Source organism: Thalassophryne amazonica, chromosome 4 (assembly GCF_902500255.1).
Source record: "Thalassophryne amazonica chromosome 4, fThaAma1.1, whole genome shotgun sequence".
NCBI lineage: Eukaryota > Metazoa > Chordata > Actinopteri > Batrachoidiformes > Batrachoididae > Thalassophryne > Thalassophryne amazonica.
This window is the reverse complement of record NC_047106.1, coordinates 118905611-118920132: the sequence shown is the minus strand read 5'-3', so window position 1 is coordinate 118920132 and position 14522 is coordinate 118905611. Positions and strand designations below refer to the sequence as shown.

At 44.1% G+C, this 14522-nt stretch overlaps 1 protein-coding gene across 1 annotated transcript in view; it reads right to left on the bottom strand.

Annotated features, from left to right (window-relative positions):
* trpc6b (transient receptor potential cation channel, subfamily C, member 6b) overlaps positions 1–14522 on the bottom strand; it is a 56331-nt gene that overhangs the window by 14665 nt on the left and 27144 nt on the right. Inside the window, exon 8 of the mRNA XM_034168478.1 lies at positions 1985–2197. Within this exon, the coding sequence (XP_034024369.1) occupies positions 1985–2197 (213 nt within the window). The remainder of the gene's footprint in view (positions 1–1984; positions 2198–14522) is intronic.

Here is a 14522-nt window from a genome sequence, read left to right as displayed (position 1 = left end):
TATGTATTTGAATCACGTGTGATTGCGTCAGACAAGCTTGAACCCTCGTGCGCATGCGTGAGTTTTTCCACACCTGTCGGTTGCGTCATTCGCCTGTGAGCAGGCTTTGAGTGAGGAGTGGTCCACCCCCTCGGCGGATTTTCATTGTCAGGAAATGGCGGAATGATTTGGGCTTTTTTTCCACCGGATTTTTTTCACAAACTGTTAGAGACTGGCACCTGGAAACCATTCGAAAAATGTATCTGGCTTTCGGTGAAAATTTTACGGGCTTCACAGAGAATAAGGACTGTTACTACAGCTTTAAGGACGGCTTTAAGGAAGCTCAGCGCGCCGCGCTCCGTGCCGCCATCGAGAGCCACAAACCACCGGATCATTTCTAAACGGATGGCTCTGTGGATCCGGACCGTCGTGTGCACTTTCTCTGGTTATCACAAGAGCTGGACATCAACCATTTTCCGGCAGATTTCACTTTTAACAAGAGATTTTGTCATGGAAAGCCGAGAGGAGGCTTCGCGCGTCACGACCGATTTGCTGATGGAGCGAGACAAAGGAACACCTCCGTTTTGGTCTCACAGGACGGCTTTGAGATGGCGTTCAGACAGCTGTCGGTGGTTTTTCCATCAAGTGATTATCCGAGAAATTGTGGATGTGCCTGGACATGCCAGAACATGTCCCGTGAGGTTTCATCATGGTGTTGCTGTGCGCCATGCGGCACCGCCGCGATGCGCGAAGCCTCCGCTCCTCTTTCCATGACAAAAACTCCTGTAACAGTGGAATGTGCCGTTCATTTCCAAACTGGACGCTGTGTTTTATCCGGGACATCGTCTGACTAGCACAGGAATTGTGAAAAGACGTGGACATCAGCACTTTTTCGGCACATTGAGACAGACATGCGGAGGAATTCTACACGTCGCAGCGGTGCTGCATGGCGCAAAGCAATGCCATGATGAAGCCTCACGGGACATGTTCTGGCATGTCCAGGCACATCCACAATTTCTCGGATAATCACTCGATGGAAAAACCACCGACAGCTGTCTGAACGCCATCTCAAAGCCGTCCTGTGAGACCAAAACGGAGGTGTTCCTTTGTCTCGCTCCATCAGCAAATTGGTCGTGACGCGCGAAGCCTCCGCTCGGCTTTCCATGACAGAATCTCTTGTTAAAAGTGAAATCTGCTGGAAAATGGTTGATATCCAGCTCTTGTGATAACCAGAGAAAGTGCACACGACGGTCCGGATCCACAGAGCCATCCGTTTAGAAATGATCCGGTGGTTTGTGGCTCTCGATGGCGGCACGGAGCGCGACGCGCTGAGCGTCCTTAAAGCCGTCCTTAAAGCTGTAGTAACAGTCCTTATTCTCTGTGAAGCCCGTAAAATTTTCACCGAAAGCCAGGTAATTTTTCAAATGGTTTCCAGCTGTCTGTCTCTAACAGTTTCTGAAAAAATTCTGATGGAAAAAAAGCCCAAATCATTCCGACATTTCCTGACAATGAAAATCCGCCGAGGGGGTGGACCACTCCTCACTCAAAGCCTGCTCACAGGTGAATGACGTAACCGACAGGCGTGGAAAAACTCACGCATGCGCACGAGGGTTCAAGCTTGTCTGACGCAATCACATGTGATTCAAATCCATATGGTTTTTGAAAAAATAATAAGGTCGGATACTTTTCTAATAGACCTCCTATGTAACATACACGTGTGTGTGTGTGTGTGTGTGTGTGTGTGTGTGTGTGTGTGTGTGTGTGTGTGTGTGTGTGTGTGTGTGTGTGTGTGTGTGTGTGTGTGTGTGTGTGTGTGTGTGTGTTGGGAGAAGGGGTGTGTTAAATTCATGGCCAAGTATTATTTTATGCTTCATTTTCTCACAAGGTTATAGGACCATAACCAATGACTCAACAGGAAAAGGTGACAAAATTACCTCCTTAGCAAAGGTAAGTAAAATATAACATATGGTTTAAATATGAGATGTGGCTACAGCTGCTGTCTCACCTTATCAACCTCCACCTCGTCAATTGAATTTTCTTCCCGTTTTCTTTTTCCTTGAGGCCGATCCCAGGCAAATTTCTTCAACCAGACAAAGAAGGGGTAGACAGATTTGGGGCTGGGTAAGAGGTTGAAGGGCACAGGAAGTGTGCCACCTTGCTCAAAGTATGAGAACCAAAGCTTAGCTCGGGCAAACTTCCACTCAACATCAGCATCACCCTGTGTAAAGTGAAAGCACACATTAGGTGTTAAACTTTAGGGCCCTGTCCCACTGGTGTTTAGGAGGATTTGCGCATGAAATGAGGAGACAAAAGCTGAGCGTCTGCAACAGAGGTGGGCGGAAATGACAAATGTCCCGGGGTGGATCAGCGAATACATGAGGAAGAAAAGCGGATATAACAGGGAACAGAAGCGAAGGCAACCGCGGAGGCACCCCCATGAGGGGCACAGCGGCCGTGATGCACTCACTTCATCCATGCCCACTCTGTCTGCATTAGAGGATGACATTTTTTCGGGAATTCCCATGGGTCGCCTGATTCCTGTGGGATTCCCGCAAGATGGGAGTCAAAATTTTATCAATCCCGTGATTGGAATGGGATGGGAATAAAAATGAACGGGAGTGGGCAGGAGCGGGAATGCCAAAAATAGATGATGATTTTCATCTATTTAATGGCGTGTTCACACCGGCGCGATCAGACGCTACAAATTCGCTGGGGTCACGTGGCGACGGACGCACCTCCTTCGCCCGGTGTGTCGCTCTGCTTTTGCTGTGAAAATTCACGCTGGTGCGTCATCAAATAGGAGGAGCTTCTATTCCGCTTGCCGGCTCCGGTTGTCAGTCAAGTTAACATGACGGACCTTGATCACACGGAGCGAGTTGTTGTGGAAAGCTCCCAATACAGAGAGTATCATTATTTGCTGCAGGAGCTGCGTCTGGATGACGGCTGCTTTCAGTGGTCCTTCCACCTCTGCAGGACCCAGTTTGAGGACCAACTGTCCCGTTCACGTGCGCACATATAAACAATTAAAAAAAAAAGAAACTCCGCTGCTTGCTGCAGCTCGCTCTTCCACCAAAAAACTCTGTCATAATTGTGTTTAGAAACCAGTCACCATTTGTTTTATTATACATCTGTGTAGTTAATAAGTAAAATAATCTCCATGAACGATTCGCTTGCGCATGCACGTAACATAAAAAGAAAAAGAAACACCGTTCCTGCTGCTGCTCGCTCCAAAAACTCTGTCATAATTGTGAAATAAAGGACAAAAGAGACATAAGTCCTGCTCACAGGCTGCTACCAGATACAGGACATGTTCACATCTTCAGTCAAACTCCAGACATCTCCACGTCACTACATATTCAGTCCCTGATTGATCATCATGGCACGAGACATACAGGAGTGGGATGGGAGTGGGACTGATTTTGAGTGGGAGTGGGATGGGATTGGGAGTCATCTTTACAGGAGTGGGATGGGATGGGATTTTTTTTACTCCAGTCCAGGATAGGGACAGGATGCGATTTTTTTTCTGGTAGCGGGATGGGACGGGAGTGAAAATCCGCTCCTGTGTCATGCTCTAGTCTGCATGCGCAACATACCATTTGTGATCGTGATGTGGCCATGCTGGGCACGCGTCATATCTGTTCTGCACACTGTCCCGGTCCGCCGCCAAGCCGCGCCAACCCGTCGGTTGTGGATATCAGCGGATGACGGGATATGCGGCGCGTTGGTTGTGTATGTCTTGCATATGTCTTAAGTATGTGTTCAGGCAGTGATGCGGATCTCATCCGCAGCAGGATTTTTGAGCCGCTCAAAAATCCTGGCTGCGGACATGCGTGCCTCTGCGGATGATCACAGACGTGTTCAGATGGCGGCCGACTCATACAGGAATGTTACACGGTTATTGCGGTTGTTTGGCTGATGTGGGCCATTTTTGTGCGCATTCCATCCGCAAATCCTCCTAAACACCAGTGCGACAGGGCCCTTAGGGAAGTATTTGAACTTTAGTAGCACAATTGTATCCTAATTAGTTGAGTTCACAAAAAAAAAAATTGTATGTGGAATTCTGTTGCCTTAAACTAATTAGGTCTTTACACAATGTAGTTTGCCCTACATTGTGTAAAAACTTAAGTACTCAACAAAGTTCTTATCCTGTATTAGTTGTTTTTACGTGTATGGAGACATGCTCCTTGAACTATTTTTTTTTTATTATACACATACTGAATGATGGCCTGATAATAGATTAAACATTACACAATTATGGTTCTGATAAATATGGTACACATACAGATTAAGTGTGTTGCAGACACTTATGCGGCTTTTTGATAAGGTACTCATACATGCCATACATGACCATTTTGTATACGCTTTACATTGTGTTCCAGACAAACTTAAAAATTTTTGAAATCCTGAAAACGTACAGTGCATCCAGAAAGCATTCACAGCACTTCACTTTTTCCACATTTTGTTGTTGCTGCCTTGTTCCAAAATTGAGTAAATTCATTTTTCCCTCAAAATTCTACTCTCAATACCCCATGACTGACAACATGAAAGAAGTTTTCTTTTAATTTTTGCAAATTTATTAAAACTAAAAACTAAGAAATCACGGGTGCGTAAGTATTCACATCCTTTGCTCAATACTTTGTTGATGCACCTTTGGCAGCAATTACAGCCTCAAGTCTTCTTGAATATGATGCCACAAGCTTGGTGCACCTATCTTTGGGCAGTTTTGTCCATTCCTCTTTGCAGCATCTCTCAGCCTCCATCAAGTTGGATGGGAGCGTCAGTGCACAGCCATTTTCAGGTCTCTCCAGAGATGTTCAATCGAATTCAGGTCTGGACTCTGACTGGGCCACTCAAGGACATTCACAGAGTTGTCTTGATGCCACTCATTTGATATCTTGGTTGTGTGCTTAAAGTCATTGTCCTACTGAACGATGAACTGTCACCTCAGTCTGAGGCCAAGAGTTCTCTTGACCAGGTTTTCATCCAGGATGTCTCTGTACATTGCTGCATTCATCTTTCCCTCAATCCTGATGAGTGTCCCAGTTCCTGCCGCTGAAAAACATCCCCACAGCATGATGCTGCCACCACCATGCTTCACTGTAGGGATGTGCCTGGTTTCCTCCAAACATGACACCTGGCATTCATGCCAAAGAGTTCAATCTTTGTCTCATCAGACCAGAAAATTTTGTTTCTCATGGTCTCAGAGACCTTCAGGTGCCTTTTGGCAAACTCCAGGTGGGCTGCCATGTGCCTTTTACTCAGGAGTGCTTCTGTCTGGCCACTTTACCATACAGGCGTGAGATTAATGTCCTTTTGGAAGGTTCTCCCTCCATAGAGGAATGCTGGAGCTCTGATAGACCATCAGGTTCTTGGTCAACTCCCTGACTAAGACCCTTCTCCCCTAATCGCTCAGTTTAGATGGGTGGCCAGCTCTAGGAAGAGTCCTGGTGGATCAAAATGTCTTCCATTTACAGATGATGGAGGTCACTGTGCTCACTGGGACCTTCACAGCAGCAGAAATGATTCTGTACCCTTTCCTGGATTTGTGCCTCGAGACAATCCTGACTCAGAGGTCTACAGACAATTAATTTGACTTGATGCTTGGTTTGTGCTCTTGACATGCACTGTCAACTTTGGGACTTCATCTGTAGACATGTGTGTGCCTTTCCAAACTATGTCCAATCATCTAAATTTTCACCAGGTGGACTCCAGTGAAGCTGTAGAAACATCTCAAGGATGATCAGTGGCAACAGGATGCACCTGTTGCCACTGTTGCCAATGTTGAGCTTCATGACAAAGGCTGTCTGTTACAGTTGAGCCGATAGAGCCGAAATAGGACCCACAAAGCAGGGAGCTGGGATGAAGAGCAAAGTGACAATTTATTGGTTTGAATGATATTAAAGAGTTGGGAATGTGCAGGAGACCCCAGAGCCAGGAGACATAAACTGGACCAGAACAGGTGCAATGGTGAGAGACCAGAACCAGGTGGATGCCCACGGAGCTGAATGGGAACAGGAACACGAGGAGACAAAGAACACAGTCGGGTCAGGAAGCTGAACATACACAGAGCCCTAGTAAAAGTGTAGAGAGGCCAGGCACCACATAGTGAATACTGAGTTAATGGCAAAGGTGGAAAGGCTGAACCAGAGCATATAAATACATGCAAGTAATTAGAGGCAGGTATGGTAATCAGCTTCATGGTGCGATCAATTCAATCAATCATTTTTTTTTTTTTATATAGCACCAAATCACAACAAACAGTTGCCCCAAGGCGCTTTATATTGTAAGGCAAGGCCATACAATAATTATGTAAAACCCCAACGGTCAAAACGACCCCCTGTGAGCAAGCACTTGGCTACAGTGGGAAGGAAAAACTCCCTTTTAACAGGAAGAAACCTCCAGCAGAACCAGGCTCAGGGAGGGGCAGTCTTCTGCTGGGACTGGTTGGGGCTGAGGGAGAGAACCAGGAAAAAGACATGCTGTGGAGGGGAGCAGAGATCGATCACTAATGATTAAATGCAGAGTGGTGCATACAGAGCAAAAAGAGAAAGAAACAGTGGATCATGGGAACCCCCCAGCAGTCTACGTCTATAGCAGCATAACTAAGGGATGGTTCAGGGTCACCTGATCCAGCCCTAACTATAAGCTTTAGCAAAAAGGAAAGTTTTAAGCCTAATCTTAAAAGTAGAGAGGGTGTCTGTCTCCCTGATCTGAATTGGGAGCTGGTTCCACAGGAGAGGAGCCTGAAAGCTGAAGGCTCTGCCTCCCATTCTACTCTTACAAACCCTAGGAACTACAAGTAAGCCTGCAGTCTGAGAGCGAAGCGCTCTATTGGGGTGATACGGTACTACGAGGTCCCTAAGATAAGATGGGACCTGATTATTCAAAACCTTATAAGTAAGAAGAAGAATTTTAAATTCTATTCTAGAATTAACAGGAAGCCAATGAAGAGAGGCCAATATGGGTGAGATATGCTCTCTCCTTCTAGTCCCCGTTAGTACTCTAGCTGCAGCATTTTGAATTAACTGAAGGCTTTTTAGGGAACTTTTAGGACAACCTGATAATAATGAATTACAATAGTCCAGCCTAGAGGAAATAAACGCATGAATTAGTTTTTCAGCATCACTCTGAGACAAGACCTTTCTAATTTTAGAGATATTGCGTAAATGCAAAAAAGCAGTCCTACATATTTGTTTAATATGCGCTTTGAATGACATATCCTGATCAAAAATGACTCCAAGATTTCTCACAGTATTACTAGAGGTCAGGGTAATGCCATCCAGAGTAAGGATCTGGTTAGACACCATGTTTCTAAGATTTGTGGGGCCAAGTACAATAACTTCAGTTTTATCTGAGTTTAAAAGCAGGAAATTAGAGGTCATCCATGTCTTTATGTCTGTAAGACAATCCTGCAGTTTAGCTAATTGGTGTGTGTCCTCTGGCTTCATGGATAGATAAAGCTGGGTATCATCTGCGTAACAATGAAAATTTAAGCAATGCCGTCTAATAATACTGCCTAAGGGAAGCATGTATAAAGTGAATAAAATTGGTCCTAGCACAGAACCTTGTGGAACTCCATAATTAACTTTAGTCTGTGAAGAAGATTCCCCATTTACATGAACAAATTGTAATCTATTAGACAAATATGATTCAAACCACCGCAGCGCAGTGCCTTTAATACCTATGTCATGCTCTAATCTCTGTAATAAAATTTTATGGTCAACAGTATCAAAAGCAGCACTGAGGTCTAACAGAACAAGCACAGAGATGAGTCCACTGTCCGAGGCCATAAGAAGATCATTTGTAACCTTCACTAATGCTGTTTCTGTACTATGATGAATTCTAAAACCTGACTGAAACTCTTCAAATAGACCATTCCTCTGCAGATGATCAGTTAGCTGTTTTACAACTACCCTTTCAAGAATTTTTGAGAGAAAAGGAAGGTTGGAGATTGGCCTATAATTAGCTAAGATAGCTGGGTCAAGTGATGGCTTTTTAAGTAATGGTTTAATTACTGCCACCTTAAAAGCCTGTGGTACATAGCCAACTAACAAAGATAGATTGATCATATTTAAGATCGAAGCATTAAATAATGGTAGGGCTTCCTTGAGCAGCCTGGTAGGAATGGGGTCTAATAGACATGTTGATGGTTTGGATGAAGTAACTAATGAAAATAACTCAGACAGAACAATCGGAGAGAAAGAGTCTAACCAAATACCGGCATCACTGAAAGCAGCCAAAGATAAAGATACGTCTTTGGGATGGTTATGAGTAATTTTTTCTCTAATAGTTAAAATTTTGTTAGCAAAGAAAGTCATGAAGTCATTACTAGTTAAAGTTAATGGAATACTCAGCTCAATAGAGCTCTGACTCTTTGTCAGCCTGGCTACAGTGCTGAAAAGAAACCTGGGGTTCTTCTTATTTTCTTCAATTAGTGATGAGTAGAAAGATGTCCTAGCTTTACGGAGGGCTTTTTTATAGAGCAACAGACTCTTTTTCCAGGCCAAGTGAAGATCTTCTAAATTAGTGAGACGCCATTTCCTCTCCAACTTACGGGTTATCTGCTTTAAGCTATGAGTTTGTGAGTTATACCACGGAGTCAGGCACTTCTGATTTAAAGCTCTCTTTTTCAGAGGAGCTACAGCATCCAAAGTTGTCTTCAATGAGGATGTAAAACTATTGACGAGATACTCTATCTCACTTATAGAGTTTAGGTAGCTACTCTGCACTGTGTTGGTATATGGCATTAGAGAACATAAAGAAGGAATCATATCCTTAAACCTAGTTACAGCGCTTTCTGAAAGACTTCTAGTGTAATGAAACTTATTCCCCACTGCTGGGTAGTCCATCAGAGTAAATGTAAATGTTATTAAGAAATGATCAGACAGAAGGGAGTTTTCAGGGAATACTGTTAAGTCTTCTATTTCCATACCATAAGTCAGAACAAGATCTAAGATATGATTAAAGTGGTGGGTGGACTCATTTACATTTTGAGCAAAGCCAATAGAGTCTAATAATAGATTAAATGCAGTGTTGAGGCTGTCATTCTCAGCATCTGTGTGGATGTTAAAATAGCCCACTATAATTATCTTATCTGAGCTAAGCACTAAGTCAGACAAAAGGTCTGAAAATTCACAGAGAAACTCACAGTAACGACCAGGTGGACGATAGATAATAACAAATAAAACTGGTTTTTGGGACTTCCAATTTGGATGGACAAGACTAAGAGTCAAGCTTTCAAATGAATTAAAGCTCTGTCTGGGTTTTTGATTAATTAATAAGCTGGAATGGAAGATTGCTGCTAATCCTCCGCCTCGACCCATGCTACGAGCATTCTGACAGTTAGTGTGACTCGGGGGTGTTGACTCATTTAAACTAACATATTCATCCTGCTGTAACCAGGTTTCTGTAAGGCAGAATAAATCAATATGTTGATCAATTATTATATCATTTACCAACAGGGACTTAGAAGAGAGAGACCTAATGTTTAATAGACCACATTTAACTGTTTTAGTCTGTGGTGCAGTTGAAGGTGCCATATTATTTTTTCTTTTTGAATTTTTATGCTTAAATAGATTTTTGCTGGTTATTGGTGGTCTGGGAGCAGACACCGTCTCTATGGGGATGGGGTAATGAGGGGATGGCAGGGGGAGAGAAGCTGCAGAGAGGTGTGTAAGACTACAACTCTGCTTCCTGGTCCCAACCCTGGATAGTCACGGTTTGGAGGATTTAAGAAAATTGGCCAGATTTGTAGAAATGAGAGCTGCTCCATCCAAAGTGGGATGGATGCCGTCTCTCCTAACAAGACCAGGTTTTCCCCAGAAGCTTTGCCAATTATCTATGAAGCCCACCTCATTTTTTGGACACCACTCAGACAGCCAGCAATTCAAGGAGAACATGCGGCTAAACATGTCACTCCCGGTCCGATTGGGGAGGGGCCCAGAGAAAACTACAGAGTCCGACATTGTTTTTGCAAAGTTACACACCGATTCAATGTTAATTTTAGTGACCTCCGATTGGCGTAACCGGGTGTCATTACTGCTGACGTGAATTACAATCTTACCAAATTTACGCTTAGCCTTAGCCAGCAGTTTCAAATTTCCTTCAATGTCGCCTGCTCTGGCCCCCGGAAGACAACTGACTATGGTTGCTGGTGTCGCTAACTTCACATTTCTCAAAACAGAGTCGCCAATAACCAGAGTTTGATCCTCGGCGGGTGTGTCGTCGAGTGGGGAAAAACGGTTAGAAATGTGAACGGGTTGGCGGTGTACACGGGGCTTCTGTTTAGGACTACGCTTCCTCCTCACAGTCACCCAGTCGGCCTGCTTTCCCGGCTGCTCGGGATCTGCCAGGAGGGAACTAACGGTGGCTAAGCTATGTTGGTCCGCACCGACTACAGGGGCCTGGCTAGCTGTAGAATTTTCCACGGTGCGGAGACGAGTCTCCAATTCGCCCAGCCTGGCCTCCAAAGCTATGAATAAGCTACACTTATTACAAGTACCGTTACTGCTAAAGGAGGCTGAGGAATAACTAAACATTTCACACCCAGAGCAGAAAAGTGCGGGAGAGACAGGAGAAGCCGCCATGCTAAATCGGCTAAGAGCTAGTAGCTGCGCTAAGCTAGCGGATTCCTAAAAACACACAAAGTGAATAATGTGTAAATAATTTAGAGGTGATTCAGCAGAAGGAGTGCTTTAGTTAAGGCACGTGAAGATTACACTGGGAAACAAATCGTTATCTAGATAACTAGATCAATCTAACTGCGCAGATTAAACAGCTAACGGATACAGAAAAACACCGCTGTGCTTCGGAACAGGAAGTGATACAATACCGCAGTGAGAGCCAACCACCAGTAGAGGCAATGGTGATATTGGCTTGAAAAAAATAGAAAGGGAGGGGGAGCAGAGCAGAGCACACACCAAGTCAGCACAGCAGCTGTGAATACTTATGTACTTGTGATTTCTTAGTGTTTTGGGTTTTTTTTAATAAATTGGCAAAAATCTAAAAAAAAACCCCAACTTTTTCCACATTGTTATTATGGGGTATTGTGTGTAGAATTTTGAGGGAAAAAATGAATGTCATCTATTTTGGAATAAGGCCGTAACATTGACAAAATGTGGAAAAACTGAAGTGCTGTGAATACGAGGTCTATTAGAAAAATATCCAACCTTATTATTTTTTTCAAAAACCATATGGATTTGAAGCACGTGTGATTACATCAGACATGCTTGAACCCTCGTGGGCATGCGAGAGTTTTTTCACGCCTGTCGGTTACGTCATTTGCCTGTGGGCAGTCTTTGAGTGAGGAGTCGCCCACCCTCTCGTCGTTTTTTTCATTGTTTAGGAATGGCTCAGAGACTGCTGCTTTGTTTGATCAAAATTTTTTCAAAACTGTAAGGCACAACTGAGTGGACACCATTCGATAAATTCAGCTGGTTTTCGGTAAACATTTTAACGGCTGATGAGAGATTTTGGTCTGGTAGTGTCACCGTAAGGACGGTCCACGGCACCTGACAGCGATCTGTGCTTTGAGGCGGCAGCGTCTCGCTGTTTCAAGTTGAAAACTTCCACATTTCAGGCTCTGTTGACCCACTAAGTCATCAGAGAACACAGAACTTTCACAAGAAGTCAGCATGAGGCGTTTATTCGGACATTCCATTGTTAACAGACATTTTGTAATGAAAGAACATGCGGGCAGAGTCGCATGTCGGGCTGGACCCGACCGCGGGGGTCGCGACAGGAAAAACACCTCCGTTGGAAACCTTAACGGGCAAGTTGGAACATGCCCAAGCTGTTAAACAATTTCTCAGTTACTCACTTGTTGAAAGCCATCAAAAGCCGCCTGAATTTTACAAATGGTTTTCAACACGGAGGTGTTTTTCCTGTCGCAGCGCACACAGATTTGCCGAGTCGTCATGGAAACGACTCGGCGAATTTGCGCGCACGTCTTTCATGAAAAAATGTCCTTAAACAGTGGAATGTCTGCATAAAGTCCTCATGCCGGCCTCTTCTGAATCTTCTCTGTTCTCTCACGACGTCCTGGGTGAATTAAGCCTTAAATTAGGATGTTTTCAGGTCGAAACAGGCCGACGACGGCGCCTGGAAGCGCTGCAGGACGTCCCGCTCCGTGGGAAGTCCTTACACCGACAGAAACACCCCATAATCTCTCATCAGCCGTTAAACTTTTCACCGAAAACCAGCTTAATTTCTCGAATAGTGTCCACTCGGATATTCCTCACAGGTCCAGAAAAAAGTTTGATAAAGCAACGCGCGCCGTCTCGAGCAGCGTGTGAAACAAAGGAATTCAGCCGAGAGGGCGGGACCACATCTCACTCAAGGCCTGCCCACAGGGAAATGATGTCACCGCATGCGCACGAGGGTTCAAGCATGATTGGTGTAATCGCATGTCATTCAAATCCATATAGTTAAAAAAAAAATAAAAGGGTCGGTTTATTATCTAAGAGACCTCGTACTTTCTGGATGCACCGTACTTTAGAATGAAAGTTGAAGTTGGAGCCCTAACTAGGAAACTCTGAAGTTCATCGACAGCCATTGCTGTGACATCACTGAGCATGACAAAGTAAATAATCTGCTAATAGCCAAATTCAGATATTTTCCTGCAGTAAACTGAATAAAAAGCACTGATATATGTATATATATATATATATATATATATATATATATACACACACACACTCAGTGTACTAGGTACAGTAGCCAAGGTGACTTTGATACACAAATGGTGACTACCAACAATAATAATGCTCAGACTTTTTGTTGTTTCATTTTGGTGTCAGGTAGATGGGATGCTTTGAAGTGTGAATTTTGAGCTGGAAAACTGGAATATTTCACATCATTTGGAATGTAACAATCCTTCTACTTGTACAAGTATATGGGCAGAAACGTAGCAGGTTTTCCTGATGTGTTGGAGCAAGCATCACCAGAATAGAACTGCCTTACATTCATTCATTTTTGGACACATATCTGGGTCACGGTCGCAGCAGACTAAGGAGCTCATCCAAACCTGTCCTATCCTTGGCCAAGTCCTCTAACCTTTCCTGGTGGATCATGAGGAGTTCCGAAGCCAGCTGTCCTGGATCTTCCCTGGAGCCACCTCTCAGTTGGACATGCCTGGAAGACTGCACTAATGAGACGACCAGGAGCATCCTCACCAGATGTCCAAACCACTGCAGAGCAAAGCTTTCAAAAGCAAAGAAGAAGGAGGGCTCCTCCCATCACCTTGTCCCTCAGTGCAAGCCCAGGGATCCAATGGAGGAATCTCATTTCTGTGGCTTGTTTCTACAATCTTGTTTCTATAATTTTTTTCCTTTCTTCATCATGACAGTCCAGTACAATCTCTGCAGGACCTTAGACAGAGCCCCAATCAGTCTGATGATCTTACAGTCCATTTTACTCCCACTTGTGAATAAGACCCCAAGAAACCTGAACTCCCTGTCTTGGGGTAATAACTAACTTCTGTCCCAAAGGGGTCAATCCTCCTTTTTCTGACAGAAGATCATGATCTTAGATTTTGATCCTTTACCCAGTGGCTTCACACCTGCCCAGTCCACTTTGGAAGTCACTGGCTGATGAAATCAACAGAACTACATCATCTGCAAAAAGCAGAGATGTAATTCTGAGGTCACCAAACTGGACACTCTCCAATCCCTGACTGCACCTTGAAATTCTGTCCATGAAAATCAGGAACAACCCTGGAGGTGTCGAACGTGTTAACCATGACCATAACCAAAACACAGAGCAATGTTCACTGATAATGTGGAACTGAAGCACTGTGCTGTCAGATGGCAATGAGGAAATGACGTAGCTGTCACTAAATGACACAATGGGGACCTAATTTGTGACATAGTAATGGGAAAGGTGTAGTGGCTAAGAGCTGAAATGTGACAAATTGGGAGTGAGAATGTGTAGCTCCGACAGACATTAATTTAGCCATGAATGTAACTTGATCTGCATACCAGTGTTCAAGAACCCAGTTAGTGCCACCAGTAGATCTGTTCAATGATGATATTGTGGACAAAATCCTTTGGTTGTATAGAGACTGGAATAGACAGTGCAGCTGTCCCAGTATACATACTGTGGCAGCACCTCCTAAAGGACACTACAGGGTACCCAGTCATACGCCTTTTCCAAATCCACAAAACACATGTAGACTGGTTGGGCATACCCCCAAGCTCCCTCTAATGTCTCTGCAAGGGTAAAGAGCAGGTTGACAGTTCCACGATCAGGGCAGAACCTTCTTTGCTCCTCCTGAATGTGAATAACCCCAACTTCCTGAGACTGAAATTACATTTTTCATTGTTTACAATTCCTATACATAATCCTATGCTCAGTTTGATCACAAACAAGTAAAAATGGCAAGCTGTTGCATTTGCCGTACTAGGACTATACACACAAACAAGATGGTCACCCTCTGGTTGCTGTATTTTTATTCTACTTGTGATACAGCTCCAATATGTCACTGTTATTGTTTTAAATATACACCTATTACATGTATTCAGTGATATTGGATTCAGCTAACAAAA